Source organism: Cydia strobilella, chromosome 15 (genome assembly GCF_947568885.1).
Source record: "Cydia strobilella chromosome 15, ilCydStro3.1, whole genome shotgun sequence".
Lineage (NCBI taxonomy): Eukaryota > Metazoa > Arthropoda > Insecta > Lepidoptera > Tortricidae > Cydia > Cydia strobilella.
Window position 1 is genome coordinate 11,696,516 of NC_086055.1, and position 19,906 is coordinate 11,716,421.

Sequence of the window (19,906 nt, forward strand, 5' to 3'; positions counted from 1 at the left end):
TGCTGTAGTGGCCGAAATCGGCACAATGCTAACAGGTAGAAGGGTCTTTTATATTAAAATACTAGTCGGTAGGTACCTATCTACTTACTTTAATGTCCATAATGAAGTAAATATTATGGGAAGTAAATATTACTTCATTATCAAATATGTCTTTCCAGTCAATGGACAAACGAAAGCTTGAAGAACTTATTGACAGCAGTTGATTCAGCGTTAACTAATAATATTTAATAAGCATTTTTGTCGGTATGGTCACAATAGATCGCGATAACTAAATGTGAACAAAAATGCTGAATAAATTAATAGTACCCAAGTTCAGTGAGGTTTGTATTGTGAGTACGAAACGTTAAAACATTCAACCTCAGGAGCATTAAAGTCCGCTCAGCATATAGTTACCTTATAGGACTTTGCTGGGATTTTAATTCACTATTAGCTACAAAGACAGTGATGTTTACTGGTTAGGCTTAAAGCGGCTGTTAAAGTTATACAGAAAATGAGCTCACAGTCGACACATATGTGAATTAGGTGGCTGTCCGATTCGCTGTCCCGCCATACATAGTCAATGCGGTCATTGGGGCTTTTAGCTGATGAAACCCCCTCCTTATTCACTGCTAGGGTTAATGCCATGTGGTATGTAAGTGCGAGTGGACATGGGAAGGCTGGAAGTGAAGTGAGGTCTGAAAGAACTGATAAAGATACATCCCAGTGCTGGTTTCGGTTGAGCTACTTTTAATAGCACAAGTAAATTTAGTTTTTTTTTTTGGTAAATTAAAGTTATCGTTAAAGCGAATTTTAATTAACTTATAACAAATAAGCAATTGCAGTTGGAAGTAAAGGTATTTAGTGAAATCAATAAATGATTTCGAGTGTCACATTTAGCTAGTCACCATAATTATGTGGTAACGAAATAAGCAATGTGTATACAGGGTGGAAATTGATTTTGGGTCAGTGAGGGCAGCTAACAGATCCCGTGTTGCTAGGCGAAAATGGTCTTAGGAGACCTCCTTCGATTTCAAATTAATGAAGATTGGCGTTTACAGATTTTGGAAAAAACATACAGGATGCGAGAAAATGGTAATTTTTGACAAACTTTTTTTTGATGGCAATCGATCCCATTCCTGTCCAGGATCAAAAGCTTGTATGGGACCAAAAAGAAATTTCCGGCTAGAAATAAAGCCATAAATAGAGAAAAACTTTCCTCATACAATTTGTATGAAAATGAAAAAAGTTTTTTTTACATGTATTTTTTTATGTCAATCGATTCCATTTCTATCCAGTATCAATTGTTTCCTTGGGGCCAACTTTCGGTAATGTACAAAAAAGCCAGAAATTAAAGAAAACTGTTTTCATACATTTACAACTCTAACCTTCTTGATTCAACGTCATTTTTATAACACTTTACAAATGCTCGCAATATACCCCGCTCGATTTTTTTTTTAATTTAAGGTGATGATTGAATAGAATAGAATAGAACAGAAATCATTTATTCAGATAACACATCAATACAACACATATATAGCAAATACAAGACAAAGATAAACAAAACAGAACAAAACATTGCTGTTTGTTGTTAAAAATTTAACCAATTTTGACCACCGCACACATATGAAAGGTTAAAATACTTAGAATTTTTAATACTATTCGAAACAAAAATCCAACGTCAATAACGTTATCAATATTATTATAAATGTGTTAATACAAAAGAAGCATTGTACTAGGCAGCCGATTTTAGTCTGATTATATTTTTAACGGCTTAACTAAAATTCAGAAGTGTCAGACCAAAAATCCGCTTATTGACTAGTTTGAAGTGTTTAACATTAAGTTAGCAACGCTTTTAATTCCACCGCTCTAAAAGCAAGCACAACGATAATTGTTCACTCCTATCACCATTTACCCCAATACAGGGAATGCTCGGTGAACCTCAACATAATTTCCCCATCTTAATAATATGATCATTTCATATTAATTCAGCACAATTTACGGAAAAATATGCCGCACATACACCACAGGAATCTTTAATACACAGGCCGCAATAGCTTTTCATTTCCATGCCGCTTGCCAGACAGAGCATGTTACATGCAAGGCACTACAATGTATAGAAAGAAGACGATTTTCCCAGCTTCATTATTTCCTCTGGCAAGTCTGGCAACCTCACAACCCTTCCGCGGCCTTTTTTTAAAAATGGAACGTGTCTCCTTTCTTTTCCCCCCGACAAAGAAACTGGCTGTCAGCTGGCTTTTTGCTAATGAAACTTTTTGGTTGCATCCTACAAATGCCAATTCGATAATGAATCTAAAGAAACTTGTAGGGGCGTTTCTTTGACAAAGTTTTCTTAACGGCTAGTTTTTGTTCGGAAATTGAAATTGATTTTGTTTTCTTTGAACTTTAGGTATAATGAGCGTAAGTAATTTGGCAGGGAGCGTCGACTTTTATTAAGTTAAGCGTACTCTAAATTGACAGTCGTTCTGTCTAATCTCTCCTTAATTGTGAGTGGGGGTTGAGTATTATCCGTATGCTGATGGCGTCATAAGGAAAGCCATCACATAACTGGGACGGCGGCGTTCATATTAACGCTGCACTATAAGCCCTAATAAATAACGGCGTGTGTGGCGTTAGTTGGCGTGTGTGTGCTGTTTGTCGGCTTGTGGTGTTTGTTATCTGCTCATTACTTTAGTGCCGTTGCCGTTGATACTTATACTCGGAAAACGAGACTTTAACAAAGTACCCACCAACTTAGGCAGTACGTGAGTTTTCCGTTACACAAATTACATAAAAGCGGAGCCAATTTGTGGGTCTGACTAATTGATTTAATGTGCTCGTTTGTGTTAGCGTAGCTATGAACTAAGAAGTGGATTAAGAATATTATAGAATATAATATAGGTTTATTATAGATTTATTATGTATTCAAGTAAGTTTGTGAATACTTATAACTTGGCAGTTTGTCATGTCATTTGCCACATTTCATAAAGCATATCAATCACGAAATCTTGCATGTAAAGACGTCTTAAAGTCAAATACAGGGCAATTCCTCTACATATAAATTCATTCACAGTTCAAAGACCTTTGTAGCACGTAGCCTAGCCGTAGCAACAGCTACGTCGTGATCTTGTGATCGTAGCAACTGCTACGGATACTTGAAAAGTCGTTTTGTTTAATTACATTTAATTGCTTTAGCGACTTTACAGTGTTGCCTGGCACTGACACTAATCGGATGGTAGTTAAATTTGTTATTTGCTACAAAGTCAATATTAAAGAAGTGTTATAAGACTTATATTGATCGGGATTACGGACCGTGATTACCTTTTATATTGTTTTCGAGCTCCCGATATTGCGACGCAATTACATGCATTTTGTTCACGGGTAACTGAAGATACCCGGGATATCGGGAGCTCGAAAACAATACAAAAGGTAATCACGGTCCATATCCCGTTCAATATAACTAGTGAAACTAACCGTGAATCATTCAAAACTGTAAGTGTTATAAGAATTCGAAATATTAAAAGAAAAATTAGCGAAATTTGAAATCGAACTATTATACTAACTCTTGCGCAACGTTTTTGAGTATGGCTATATATATTTGGTGTAAACATCAAAAGAAGAGCTATTTATCATAAAGTAATATAATACAAGTGTTGTAATTTTAGAAAGTGCAAGTTTAAATGTTCACTAGTGGTACTAAAGCATGTTTTACCCCTCAGGCGCTAGTTACAGTACATTGTCGTTTTGCCTCTGCGAAACATTTTTGCTATATACCGGTAAACTGATGTTCGTTGTTCGCACGTCCATTTCTCAACGCTGCGAAGGCTACTTCTTTTTGAAATAAAAATAATTTTACTGTAGTAATTCTGGGCACTTACGTCATGTTGTTTCGGCAGTATCTAAATTAAGAGTTAAAATAATTTCGTAACAGTAGCTCTAGACTTACGTCACGTTGTTCAGCCATTATAGGCTATATATATAACACTCCGCCTGGGCAGCAATTAGTAGGAGCAATTAAGCCGTCGGCGTGACGTCTGGCGCCGTGACACCGCCGTTTGTGATTGCGATGCATTAAGAGTATATCAACTTATATGTAAAGCTGGCTGCAATGCATGGGCACTTTATGAATGAATTCATTAATTAAATGGGGTGATGTTTTGTTACTACGTTTTCCATTTAATACAAATACATGTTTGGCTCTAGCGAAAAGGGGTTTTTCATATTTATTCAAAGAGAAACGTTACTTTTGACATTGGAAGATCATATCTATAACAAATCCAAATCAAATTAATAACCTGTTATTAGAATACGAATACGAACGTACCAATATATAAAATTATTATTGTTATTCTATATTATATAACAGTCCGTCTAGGCAGCAGTTAAGCCGTCGCCGTGACGAGCGGCGGCGCCGTGACACCGCCGTTGTTATTGCGATGCATTAAGGGCATAACAAATGATATGTAGGTATAAGGATGAGTTGCCAGATTTGTTTATTACTGCGTGTTCAATCAATGTTGTTAATCATTGTTATGCACATAACTTGACTTGAACAAATGGTATAAAGAAATGAAAATGAATAGACCCCCATCCATTTTCATTTCTTCCTGTTTCATGAAGAAGTAGCTTAGTAGGTATAAGGATTGGTTTGAAGACAGGAAAAGAGGCTTCCATATCTATTACAAGTTATAAACTTACGTTAAAGAGGTCTCTGGAAGAAGAGTTGAAATTTAAGTTCTACCATGTTATGTTAATAAGGCAGTATAATCTCTTGAAGGCTCAAAAATAAACGTCCCGAGAAACAGGTTCTCTATAAAATATTAACTTACTCAGCAGTATTATATTAGACAATATAAAACTAAAATTTAACTTTAGCCTCGTATCTAATTATATTAATGGGGCTTTGTTCGCTGTCATAGTTTTTAGAATGTATATACTTCGTGTTAATAAATAAATAAAAAATAAAAATAAAAATCTTGCCTACCTAAACCCTTTTATGCACTTGTATGCACATGAGGTATAATATGTTCTTGTTAGTACTGGAAAAGAGCTTTTAAACAAAAACACACTAACTATTATGTACAAGTTATAGTTTTATCACATTGTTGCAATTTATACCCTTCAGGAAATTGTGTTAGTTAAACTTATGATCAAAGTTTTATATTTCTTCCCCATTCAAGTCTTCCAGCGTTGAGCTTATGTGAAAGTTATGACATTTCTGATCATTTGTAAGCGCGTTACACCAGTTTCATTTTTAGTTGAAATCCAAAACTTTACTCTTAGCACGATACATTGAATTTTGTGCATCATATTTGCGAATATTCTCATTCTCAAAATCAAACCCACACGTTGCAGGCTTACTATAAAGTTTTGGTTGTTTTTTATTTAAGAATGTTTGAAATTTATTTGACTTAATGGGGCGTACTGAGTTAAAATCACAAAATTACTCATTTCTGTTAATAAATAAACCGTAATATCCTAAGACGTCAGTTAGTCAAAACCAACTCCATAACGCATACCAAAATGTACCCATATGTTACCAAAGCCTGGGGCAAGTTATATATGTAATCAAACCATGTTCAATAGCGTCAGAATTGCAAAGTTCCCCACTTACCCAATAACGCGACTATGTTACATAAACCGGATAACTTTGATTCATGTAACAGTTTCACTAATGAAAAGTTTAACCCCGTTATGTATGCACTTGTGGGGTTTCCACGCCGTAGCAGATATTAATACGAGCAACTTGATATAGCTTAAGCCTAAGATAACAAAGTGTAGATAGTAATTTGATAGCTTCACGATTCAATGTGTGCCTCCAAAAATATCTTAAGAGGAAAGAGCACGACTGTTTCTCCATACAAACGAAGTCCTCATTTTCCTCTCTGGATATTGACATTATGGAAAATATTTTTACACGTACACGTTTGACTTTTTTCTATTTTTTGATTATTGTAAAAATTTGGAACAAAAAAACAGATTTAATACAAATTTTTAAATGCTCCTGACTTATAATAATTAAAAATTCGAAAAAAAAAATCAAACGAAGAGGCATAGCTGTGGTTGATATACAACCAACTGTGTCAAAATATTTTCAATAACATTAATATCCAGAGGAAATTGAGGACTACGTTTGTATGAAAAGGCGATTTCGCGCAGGTCCTCCACTTTCGTCTTAAGCACTAAAAGGTTAATATCGCCGATCAGTTTATAATGAAAAAAAAAAAAAAAAAAATAGGGATGGACTGATTAATGCATCTATTTTAAAGTAGTTTTTTGTTACTTTATTTTCTATAGGGTTTTAATTGATCTCAATGAGACTGTTATTACATTGTAGGTTAATGATTTTAACTATTTTTTCTACTCGTCGACTGTAATGGTTGAATTAAGATTTCGTATACCAAACTGTAATTGGGTACTTTTCATGTATGGGCTCTCAACTATAATATTTATTTCGAAACGGTTTAGTCAACTATAATGAAATTGAAATCTCAAATGTACCTAGTACTGTAGTTAGTTACGCTTATCTATATTTAAATTATTCTTATCGAAAAAGTTTTCCAGATAGAACGTCTACTTAATAATAATAAATCATTTATTTCAGACCGAGCTGATCCATAGTTTGTTAGTTACAGGGTATCTTAATAACTATGTTAGTGGCACAATACAAAAATAACAATAATTAAAATGGAATAATACAAATATAAAAACTAAATATATTACCTACATGATACAGGAAAAATAAATATTTGCCAGGGGCAAGCAAGGCAGGCAAGAAATCTTTCAAAGATACATTGATATAGCTTTTTCCAGAAATACACGTAAGTATTTAACCGGAGAACCCTCTTCAGTGCCGTCGATATTCGTTATTGTGCTGCGCGTCACGTCCTACCCTCAATATACCATGATGTATAAATGTGTGTATAACATGCTTTGGCCTTAATCGCGCCCGATATTCTGATGAAAAACCCAAGTGGGTCACATTCACGGCTGAGCGGATGTCAGGGCTGAGATTATATAAAAAGATGTGTTAGGTATGTGTTAAAGTATGGAATGCCGTGTGCGGAAAAAATAAAAACCTCAAATTTTGTGTATTAACTTTATCCTTTTAAACATATTAGGGCCACTTGCGCCATCCAGGGTTAGCCACTAACTCGGGGTTGACCGGTTAAACCCCGAGTTATCAGTACAATTTAACCCTGTGTTAACGATTAACTTTGGATAGACTTAGTGGCTAATAAGATACTTTATTGTATATGGGTATTATATGAAGACTTTGAAGAGCGAGTCAATAAGTAGGTAAGACGCACGACGTAAAATACTATAGTTGGTGAAACCAAATTGTCAGTATATAAGAACAGAAAAACTATACTCATCCTTTTTATTTGGGTGCTAGGTACTAGTGTAAGACAAAGATTGTATGATTCTCTCTGTCTATGTTTGAAATGAGACAGTTCTTTGACAAACTATACTTATACTTACTGAAAAAAAAATAAGTTGATAACTACAAATTTTTGTAACATCTTTAAATAAATAAAAACATACAATTTAAATAAATACATACATATTAAATATATTAAAAACGGATCACTCACGTATTTTATGTGGATAAACGCTCGACATGTTTCACTGTTTCATTTATTATAGGTATGTCTGTGTCTAATAGGTACATACATAGATGTAAAAATGACTTTTAATGAATTGACTTTTCATATGATATGATAGTTTTTTTTGTCTGATGATTATTAAACACAGATAACTTGTCGACGATTAGACGATTCTACAAAATTATACCATCATATCATACTAGTAATGATAACAGTTAGTACGTTCAAATGCAATAACTATAACGGAAACAGCATACAATAAAATAATCCCCTGACAGCGGTTACTTTGATTAATGATATGGGCCGTAGAGTATCTTAAGTGTATTCGTTGTTGAAAGGTTTTCTATCCAAAGGTTGCGCTTGAGCGTGAAATGTTTTTGAGGATTTAAGAAGTCGTTTATCGTGTTTTGTTTGTTTACTACTGAATTTGAATCTAAATTCAATGCCATGGCATATATTCGTACGTATGATATTTTCAAATATCATGATATTTTCAAAAACCCTAAAAAAATATTGTTATAATAAACGACTTTACCAAAATATCACAATATTTCCAAAGTATTGGATTTATTATATTGGAATTCAGTAAAATCGTATGCTTTTTATATTTATAATAATAGAACTTCTAAGTAATAAAAGTTTATGTCAGAATCCTGCAGTGTTATTTACAGAGCTCTGTAAATAAATCCCATAACACACGGAAAGTCCCTCAGCTCTGAAAGTAAAACAACCCTCTCGAACGGGTTTATTTGCCCCACAGATACACTAGAAAACGTGCCTCGGGAATCAAGAAAATTTGATTCTCGCACAGATGGCGCTACCACAAATATCAACGTTTGGCCTATTTTCGTTTAGATGGCGTTGACGGTTTCGTTTGTTATTTAACAATTTTAACACATATCAGTGAAAGCACATGGGTCAAAATAATATAAAAATTATAAATACAAAAAAAAACATATCCATATATAATATATGTACATTTTTTGATATTTTTATTTTTAGTTTTAATCGTGTGTCGATAGATGGCAGTAAATTTACTGTGACTACAAAATTTACTACGACAGTACCCCTCTATCCTATATATTCTCTTTGCCTTATACAAATATAAAAGAAAAGTTGTATTATGCGATTTTCCTTGAACGGACCTGCGGGCAACCTCGCCTGACTAATGAGAAGGACTCGATCACGGACGTTCCGGCCGACAGCTCTGTTTTCATGTGTGTTATCGCTCCTCCACACTGGCTGCTCGGTTCGTCTCTACGTACGAATATATGTATAGTTTAGAACTTGGAGGATATAACAAAATGGAGACGCCTTGTCTGTAATTTTCTGTACAAAACAGTCCGCCGATTTTTGCGGGGGAGGGGCACGTCAAATGTATACGTAACGTAAAAATAGCCATGTCAGATAAACGTCAGTCCATAAATATGTATGACCATTTATTATATAATAAATTGCATCAGGCGATTCGTCTGCTTGTTTGCCTCCTATATCATAAAAAATGTTAGGAAGTTAACGCTTCTACTATATTTATATAGTGGGAAATTGTAATATGGCATTTATTAACAGTTGTCGGATCTCCTGAATAAATATTTTCATTTAGTAAATGGATACAACAGAATGCCTACCCTATTTATGTAAATGAGATAACCGCAGCAGCCCGTGTTACTATCAGTATTATTGTGCTTTTTACGTAGGTATTGTACACGTTTGGTCTGCTCAGATGTCGTTTCATGTAAATATAGACTCCTGTCAGCGAACGAGATATAAGTATATATAATTAAGCCAGTGACAACACTAGTTAAGGCACGGTTAGCCCAGGCCGATTTTTTCGAATTTCCGAATAGAATTTTTAATTGGTTACACGGTAGAAAATACAATCTCATTTACCACGATCAGACTAGAAGTGTCTCCCTTGAAATAAATGAAGAAGAGCTTTGCGTATTGCTAAATATGTCCTGTTTCCAATTGATGTGCCTACTATAATAAACTCATTACATGGGGACCGTGTGTAGGTATATATTGCTTGTAAACACTAACCGGGTCAGTTTAGTGCTATTCAGAAATTAATCCTATCAAAGCTCTGTACATTCACTGATAAGTCCACAGAGTGACTCAATTGATTAATATCACTATTATCACTCGATATGTTGCGTAGCGAACACAATGATATACATAATACAGCTATTGACCCAGTTCATAGGCTAACTCTAATAGACAGCGTTATGATAGAAATACGCAACGCAAGCGCAACGTGATCACCACGCAATTTGTAAAATCTATACTAGGTATAAGTCGCACAATAAATAGTTGCACAATTGTATGCTTTAAAGTTGATATTCCTCGCATTGAGACACAATACCTGCACTTTAAAGTGTACAAAATTTCAGTAAAAAGTCTAATATGTAGTCTAATATTCATAAACGCGCTACAAACCTCAATTATCTGATCGTTTGTTTTAATCTGTCATTTTGATCTATGTATTTTGTAAATTAACGGACTCGTCGTTTTTCCCTTGAATAGTCCATATGCTTCACTAGACTTATATTGACCGGGATATAGACCGTGATGACCTTTTGTATTATTTATGAGTTCATAAATAATACAAAAGGTAATCACGGTCTATATCCCGGTCAATTTAAGTCTAGTGAAACTAACCGTGAATCATTTAAAACTCTAGTCCATATGCTTGTCTAGTGTGTAAATAATCTGTACCCCTATTCGTTATCTGGTGTCCGCCTCAACGGCTGAGCATTGTTCCAGCTGTATTGTTACTGTGCCCGGGAAAGAAATCCTGGAACAGCTTCATCAGATACGCGGATAAAGGGCCGGGTAAATTTATTAGCCTTGCAAGTGAAAAGTGTTGCTTGAGCTTTGTGATCGTATTGTTTATTGCTCCATCGTAAAAGTTTGTTTCGGTATCTTTTAATGCAGAGAAATCGAGATTTTAGGCTTCATCGAGTAGAGGGTGGTTACCGACCTTTTTCTCGTCGCGCCCCCGTTTTTATTTTACTATGCTCCTACAGTTCGAGAACGACATCAGGCAAAAAAAAGTAATATATATATATTATCTTACTGTGACTGGTAGAAAATGCCGTGTAGCATTAAGTCCGCCTTTTGTCACTGTATATTTTTACTGTGCAATAAAGTTTAAAATAAATAAAATAAATAAATTATAATATAGTTTATGATTACTTACACCATTTCCTTGCAGCTCGAAGTTATGAGTAACGGGCGAACTTAAAGGGGCCCACAGACTATCAGTCCGCCGGACGATATCGGCCTGTCAGTTGTTCGGAACTGTCAAATTTTTGTTCTAACTGACAGGCCGATATCGTTCGGCGGACTGATAGTCAGTGGGCCCTTTAAAGTTCCTAGACACGTGCGGATGACGAGAAAAATGGCATAGGTTTTTATACATACGAAACTTGATACAAATTAAGTAAACACATTTTCTGAAACTTCACATGACATGACCCTATTTTTTTACCCGTCTGATTAAAATGACTGGTACGGTACCTATTACTATTGAGTCCCAATTTGACCTTTTTTAATTAGTACAAATAAATTAATCTTCTTCTTCATCAGTAGATTGTCTTCACGGTGTGCTAGTGTATACTAAAAAATCCAAATCACTAATTCACTATGTATACTTATGTGTGTTTACGAATATAACGTTTGAAGAGTTCTATTTACTGCTCCAGCATCCTATCATTAGATCATGACGTGATGACATTGGGACCAAATATCATTTGAAACCAAGAAAATGATTTTCCAAATTGATCAAGACAAAAAGATCCCGGCGAATCGTGAATGTCTCCTTTTCGTAATTAGTTAAAACTGAAACAGGTGTCGGCAGCAATATTTTTTACCGCGTGTGCCTACCGTTAACATATTCCGCAAAACAGTAATTTACAAACAAAAGCATTCAATAACGAGCTCACAATTAACAAAGCATAATCGATCTTTATCCCTCCGAAAGGCTTTCATTTTGCAACGCTCGGACGAGTTAATAATGCGGGTTGAAGTGGCGTTTAGTGGTAACTCGCAACTGGGCCGATTCGAAAAGTTACATGTATAGTTGATAATCCTACAGACTTACGTTCTTTTTGCTCATGCGCTGGTTAGCTACGTGTCTAGTTGAATAAAGTCTTATATGAGTTTGGAACTGAAGGTTTTTTTGGACGTTTTTGAGGCGGGTAGGGCATAAATACGTGTCGGTCGGGTTCGGGCATTTGTCATTGAACCTCGGGACGTGTCGGGTGATGGATGGCGGGCATTGTTGCCAGTTTCAGGCTTGGGTTAGGTTTTGGTGAGTTTGGGTCTTTTGTACCCAACTATCGGTTCAGTATATAGGTAACTAGTAAGTACTGAAGTAGTGTCTTACAGCACAATATCTCTTTTTTTCCATATCTAGAACTACAAACAAAAATACAAGATTGCACATAGTTGTAGAGGTACAGAGGTGCTAGTTGCGGAAATTTTTAAAAAAGAAGTTCTCGAAAATTTCAGGAAAATATTACTGATAAATTAAGGAAACTTTTATTTTGCAAACGGTAAATTTAGATCCCCATACCGGTCTAGAAGTTTCCAAAAATTTTCAATGTGGAAATTTCGCAATTTTGGAAACTTTCCGAAGGCACGTCGTTAAGTATAAGTTAAACATGCAAAAGCATTTCAATCGTTAAATTAAATGTCTATTTTACTATTGTACATAACCGACAAGTAGATATATATGAGAAGTTCCAGTGACCCAATTTCATGTCAGCCAATAAGTATTTATTTAGATCGAATGGAACCGTAAATTCAATTTTATCTAAACATGAGGCATGTGTAATTTATTACCGCATTAGTATTAAAACCGCTTAGATATAACAAGACAGGGGCTGCGTGACGGAGAGGCTATAGGTAGTTCATGGTCCAAGGACGAGCTCTGCCACTCCTTTGCTATGTGGCCGTTGTTAAAGTTTATGATAAGTGAACTAGTAGTAGGCTAACAATCATGTTATAACATTATAAATAATAATTCAGCCTGTACACGCAACGCAAGCTTCATCTGATTAAGGTAGGTAATTAAATTACAAGGTTACTCTTCCAGGGGAGACCATTCCTATTCACCTACGTATAGTAGTATGTAATATGTGCCCAATAAATGGTTTTGAGTTTAAGAATAATATTTTTACCCGTTTTTATCCGCGTTATACTGCAGATATATTTTGTTATTAACTATATTTATATACGTGCAATAAATATTTTATTACTTCTTTTAAAAGTTGACAGCACCTTGAACCTTGAAATAATCCTTATACCAGATATATATTAAGGTTAATCAGTATACTAATTTATTTTATGGTTATGACAATTCATCCTTTTAAAAGCCAGTTTAATTACTTTTGATTATCAATTGGTTTATTGAACTAATACAAATTAACTAAATGTGTTTTTCAAATGTCCTTAACAAATGTAAAAATAGGAAACAATTAGCTATACATAACGGCATAAAGGAGACAATTGAAATGAATCACTGAAGCATGACTCAGATATAGGTACCCTAATCAGTATGGCACACAATTAACCCTCTCTATTGTTACAGGTGAGTGAGCTGAGCGGGGGCAACCCTTCGACTACCGCCCGCACACAGGTAACTGCGGACTTTTTTCAACTGTTAGCTTCTGTCACGCACACAGCTTACTCGTATCTGCGGCTGAGCGCTGTTGTTGGCAAAAATATGGATGTTATTTCAAAATATTAGCTTATTTATGGAGCGTTAAAAAATCTAGAGACTAGAGAGTGTTCACGCTATTATTTAAAATACACGATACATTTAAAGCTAAATTGAAATAAATTTGCATGCGATATTTAAATTTAGGCAACCCGTAAAACGATAGTAATAGTTGGAATCCGTTTTTGGTTCATTTATATGTATCTATGACAACCAAATGACACAGGTACTAAGTCCGTAGTACCTGTTAGCTTCTGTCACACGCATACAAGCTAATATTTCGCCGTTCTTGTTGTTGGATGGCTGCAGAAATATTGTTGTTGAAACAATTTAGTATGCTTGAAGTCTTATATTATCTTATTGGTAGTTTTGTGTTAAGAAAATAAATAGTGAGTATGTAATTCAAATGTATACTATGATATACTAAATATGATATGAATATACTACGAGTAAATAATAAATTTGAATAACATATGCCTGCGATATTTAAATTTGGACCATCAATGAGACAAAAGTGGGTGGATCAACTTTTTTCGGTTGTTATTCTGTCCCGTTTGTCGAAGGGACAATAGTGGCCAAGTTTGTATTTAAAAGAAAACGTTGTATTGCCTTTTACTAATATGCCCACTATGCCATTTACATGAGATGGTCCATTATGTAAATGGCTTATAACTACCACAAAAATGTATTGTAAATACCATAAAAATTAGAGTTGTAAGAGTGAATTTTCCTTTTGATAACTTATAGTAACCATGGCAATGGGCGACACTAAAATTCCCAGTACAAGCGATGAACTAAGCGCACAGTATTATACACTGTCTTGTTCACCTTTGCTTTGGCTTTATTACAATATGCATAGGTACATACACGATAATGTTATACAGCTGAACATTTTGCTTTTTAACGCTGACAATTACAGAAATACTGTGTGAATGTGTTTATTTCCAGGCAAATAATAAATTATTCTTATTGGTTTTGGCAGAAATATATATTTTTTCTGAATTTAAACAATATTTGTATCGAAACTATACTTTGTATTTTTCTGTACTCCGCAGCCTTTTTAAATTTATATAATCGGGGACCAATGAATCCAGGGCCGGTAAAGACACAATAAATTTGACGCAATTACATGCGTACCTACAGGCAATTTCCAATAACGACGCCCCGCAAATGGTAGCCTGCGGTTTTAACGTGCCTCTCAATCTGGCCAATCACGGGAACTTATGTACGATATAACATTTGATATTTATCAGTCGCTATAAACCGGACTAATCCCAATAAGGCCTAGTTTCCCTTCTAGGTTAGAAGGTCAGATGGCAGTCGCTTTTGTAAAAACTAGTGCCTACGCCAATTCTTGGGATTCGTTCCCAAACGGACCTCAGGCTCCCATTAGCCGGGATAAAAGCCGGGATAACGCGAGGAAGATGGTTTCTTGTTAAATAGTAGCCCTAAGTTTACAATAGGTAATAAGAAGTAGTATTTTTCGTTTGGTACGATCGCCTAAGTATTTAGAAATCCATTTAATGTATGGTTTCTGAAAGCTTTAGTAATATTTAAAGCAACTAAATAGAATAGTTCGATAAAAGGGCTAACCCATTAAACCGAAGTATAAGTTAAACTGAGGTTAGTAACAACCCCATCCCCCTAAACCCCCCCTAACCTAAATTACCTATTTTTAGAGAAATCAAACGCACGCTCACACACATGACACAACTGTTAAAATCAATGTTGTTAAAATGTAAGTGTATTTTTTAAATTTACGACAACTCACAGGTGATACTCCTGCATTTGCACGCGTTTTTGTAAAATATATTCCGCCAAACAACTGAAAGCGGCGCAACGGTAATTACATTTTATCTAAAATAAAAAATAAAGTTTATAAAAGAAACATAAAAGTTCAAGATAATCTAAATCATGTAAAATAAAAACCCAGTCCTTGGACGCGCACTTTGTACCGGTGCATGCCCTATGTAATTACGTCGGGTGTCGGCAGGGGGCGTTCGTGATCCGTCGTGGACGTACTCTGTAATGGGGTTTTACACGCCACACGGTGATAGAGGTACGGTTGACGGTAATACGTATACGGTTTTCGCCTCTATTGCAACGGAATAGAGTGTAAATGTAAACTGTGTGTGGACTGTACAGTTTTTCAACCCCACTGCGCGAAAACTAAGACTGCAAGTTATGGATTATATAATCAAGGCTGAGTAAGAAATTCAATCTGGAAGCACTCGATCGCCTTATTCAGCTATTAATAGTATTTGTTGAGCCAAACGGCAGCCAGCTTCTAGACATGTTCACTTAAAGTGGTATCCAGAATTAGATAGAGTAACGATTGGGGAAGTGTATTTAATGGGGTTACCGCAATATGGTACAAACCTAACACTTAGTAATTACAATTATTTCGTTTCATGGTTCTACACGAAATAAATCTTTCAGGTTAAGTATTCATTTTCTTTTAGAAGTCTTGATTCTAGTCTGTAAGAGAAGACTAATGTTATTTTTATCAATGTTAGTATCTTTCCTGATTTAAACGCTTAGCGCTAGCTCGAAACGCCCACTGTGTCTAAAAATTAAAATCTGCTGAGACAAACTGTTATCGTTATTTTGCTCCCAATTCTCGCAAATAATCTATAATTATGAACACTGCTTCACGGCCAATTCGCGTATTCTATCTCGAAAACCTCATAAATAAGGCCTTTATGAATACCATAGAGTAACTGATACTAGAGCGGTACTGTCATAGTAAATTTTGTAACCCCAGTAAATTCACTGCCATCTGTTGACACACTTTAAAACTAAAAATGAAGATTTATAAAAATACGATAGAATGTATTTAAATATAGATAAATGTTTTTTTTTATTTGCATTAATTATTTTTATGATTTTGGCCCATGTTCTTTCACTGATATGCGTTAAAATTGTTAAATAACAAACGAAACCGTCAACGCCATCTATACGACTGTAGGCCAATACTAGTAGCGCCCTCTGAACGAGAATCAAATTTTCTTGATTTTTGAGGCACGTTTTTTCCTTAGACTGTATCCATCTATTACGGAGTTATATCTATCTTTGTGAATACTCATAAATCTAAAGGATGCCACGTTAATTAATTTATTTTATTTCTTTACTGTAGTACTCCTTGTAGCTGATATCCATTTGGAAACTTCGAATGGGATACGTATCAGCTAGTGTTTCAGATATAATTTAGGGAGGATTTTGTGCCCCATCACGCATATCTAGGACATGTCACACAGGAGTAAGTAGCACATTTCCTCCACTAGAATAGAAAACATCCCATTGTGAAGTAACGGGAACTTGCAATATGCTCTGAGGCGGTTTGGCCTCCTTCACTGAGTGATACAAGTTTGCCCTACATTAGTTGTATGTGTTTCGGAACAACTGACAGGCTATCTCTGTGACAAGACTGGTGTTTATCAACTATTTACAAAAAAAAATTGTGGCGTTTTTCCCAATGTTTAATTTCAAAAGATACAATAATAGACCCCGAAACAGGTGTTTTTTTCGTAAGTCATAGCTTTTTGTGACTTTTGCATACTGTTTATGTAAATCAGTTGGAAATAGTCAAACAATATTTTACACTAATATGTACGTGATTTTTAGCCTTTTCCTGCAACTAGATTATTGTTTTTTTTTCCCGGCCGATAAGCCGAGGGAAATGTAATGAAACCTTGGGAAGCTCAGCTGCCGATGCGTTGGCGATAGAGTTACCTAAACATGTAAAAAAATCATACCCTCCCGGTTGAAGCCTGCTTGATGAAAAATATAGTTGGTTATAACTATAACGGTGGATTAAATGTGCGTCAGCTGGTGGTGATCAGGTATTATTAGTATGTTTTATGAGCTCATGACGCAAGGGCAAAGGCCGAGAGTATATATAAAGCGCATATCGAGCCTTTATTAGTATTAGAAAAAACTCTAACATCGCTCGGGCACTGAGTGAGTTAAGCAAATTCAGCCAGCTTATTCAGAGAAATGCAAATGATACACACAACGAAACATTTAGCACTACTAAAGGTTAGCCGGACACAAGTTAATTCATCCCCAGCAATTTTAGCTACTAATTGACCTGGCCCGCCCTCTCACGGCGAGGAGCGGAAACGGCTAGCCCCGGCAACTCCTAGACTATTCTGGCTCTAATGAAATAGCAACTTAGGAATCATTTGTTTTAAGGTTTAAAATCAGAACACCGATTTTAAAGTTGTGGATTATTTTACCGGTAACGTTCGAAAGATTAGCTTCCACGTGCTTCAATGAATATTCAGCTTTGTATAACAAGAAATAAGGCCTGTTATCATAAGCGAGTTCGTTAGAGAGGTTGTAACCATTCTCAGTCGGTTGGTTTAACAGTTTATAAATTTTCGTCAGTTTTCTCTCGGGAACTCAATTAATATTCCTTTTGCTTATTTAAGTATGTTTTCCATTTTGTAGGAAACACTTTAGGTTGTTTTACGAATTTCAAAATGCCCTCTAATATTTTGATTTGCCGTAAAATTTTTGTTTTCTTTGGTTTACACGTGATTAATGTTTATGTTGGAAAGTATTGGCTGACTTTACTATAATTAGGTTAGCTTGTGTTTTGTACTTTTTTTGTGTTTTAATAAAATTATTGTCTAAAATATTTCAAGTCTATAAACACAGTAAAAACACAATGTTTTGATTTTCGTAAAAAAAACCTGTTTATTTAAATTTCAGAGCATTACGATTTCTTAAATCTTCGTCTATCACTACATAGTATAAAACAAAGTCGCTTTCCGCTGTCTGTATGTCTGTCCCTACGTATGCTTAGATCTTTAAAACTACGCGACGGATTTTGATGCGGTTTTTTTACTAGATAGTTTATTCAAGAGGATATATAATTTGTAAAGGTTTTGTGTAAATTAGTTGAACTACCCGTGTGAAGCCGGGGCGGGTCGCTAGTAGACTATAAAGGGCCTACGTCCCCGAAGTCACAAGGGAGTGTAACAGGGCATTGACTTTACCTAAAATAATTAATACTATTAATAAGTAAGAAACCTGATGACTAGCAAATCAACACGAATAATACTTTCACTCTCTGTCGCATAACGTGTGGTTCCTAGACTTGCTAGGCTTGACAGATTGTTCTGTAAAATAAAGTCAGGCATAGCCCTACTGGTGTACATAATATTGTCTTCGGTTACCGCGATAGTTACTCATGAAATAAAACTATGAAAACGGATTATATCGCGTATATTGAATTTATAATACATCCCGACGTTTCGAACTCTTTACAGCGTTCGTGGTCAACGGGTGACTGAGGAAAAATTACAAAATGCAAAAATACCCACATACTAAAATAATGAACAATCATAGACTACAAACTTTAAGGCTGGTTGTACATGCAAAATCGGTTCATAAGGCTAGTTATACACTATAATTATTTTTCAAGTAAAGATATATATATATACGCGATAAAAATAAACTATGCCGGCTCCAACCCTACACCACGGACCCGAGAAGATTTAATTCCCTCCTAAATTGTAGGAGGGTATCCCAATATGGGACCGGCAACAAACTCGGCGGGACACATCTTTTCAAAACATCAGAATGTCCAGCATCATCCAACACTACGGTCTCACAGTCTATGTCTCGCTTGCTCCTTTATCAGGTGGACTACAGGATCCCAAGCTGGTGGTAGAGAAAAGCCATCTTCCCTATTAAAGTTTGGATATTTCTTAATCTCAATGGCCTCGCGCAGCATTCTGGGTATGTAACGCTTCTCCTTGGCAAGAACCAGAGGCTTATCAAACTTGATTGAGTGATTGGCTTTATCCATGACATGCTCACAGACAGCAGACCTAGGTCGACGGTGCTTGACATCAGCTATGTGTTCCTTCACCCGAGTGGAAATGCTCCGTTTCGTCTGCCCGACATATGATAGGCCACACTCACAGTCCAGCCTGTACACTCCTGCAGTCTGTAGAGGGGTATTGCATTTTACAGGCCTCAGGAATTGTGACATCTTCTTCATTGGCTTGAAATATGTTTTTATAGAAGCACGCTTCAAGATGTGGCTGATCCTGTCCGTGACCCCCCTGACAAAAGGCAGAATGGCAGGCCTGCGCTCGACTGTGGGGATCTTAATGTGGGACCTCTGGTTGACCCGCGGTATCCTGAGCTCGTTTGCCTGGAGCGCGCGCCTGGCATGCTGGAGCTCCGCGGCCAGATGCTGGTCATCACATATCCTCTGGGCTCTCTGAAACAAAGATTTGCCTACTGTAACAAGTTGACTGGGATGGTGATGCGATTTGCCATTTAAGTACCTATCAGTATGAGTAGGTTTCCTATACACAGTGCGACCTAGGGTGTTATCAGGATTTCTTTTTACCAATACATCTAAGAAGGGGAGAGAACAGTCTTTTTCCAACTCCATAGTAAATTTTATTTTGCTATGGATGGAATTTAGGTGATCCAAGAAAGTTGAAACACTACTTTTTTTTTTTTTTTTTTTTCTCATTGGCTCCTGTGCGACCGAAGATATTTAAAAGATACGTAGATGACACTTTTACTATACTTCCAAAAAGTAGTGTTTCAACTTTCTTGGATCACCTAAATTCCA

General features: G+C 35.7%; 2 protein-coding genes across 5 annotated transcripts in view; one reads left to right on the forward strand and one right to left on the reverse strand.

Annotated features, from left to right (window-relative positions):
- LOC134747570 (amyloid-beta-like protein) overlaps positions 1-19,906 on the forward strand; it is a 173,738-nt gene that overhangs the window by 94,630 nt on the left and 59,202 nt on the right. For 2 of the 3 annotated variants that reach the window (XM_063682157.1, XM_063682156.1), the window contains exon 2: positions 13,177-13,224. The exons of the other annotated variant lie outside the window; for it this stretch is intronic. In XM_063682157.1, the coding sequence (XP_063538227.1) occupies positions 13,177-13,224 (48 nt within the window). The remainder of the gene's footprint in view (positions 1-13,176; positions 13,225-19,906) is intronic. 3 annotated transcript variants of the gene reach the window in all.
- Positions 1-19,906, reverse strand: part of LOC134747587 (uncharacterized) — a 179,199-nt gene that overhangs the window by 71,852 nt on the left and 87,441 nt on the right. The gene's annotated exons all lie outside the window — the stretch shown is intronic.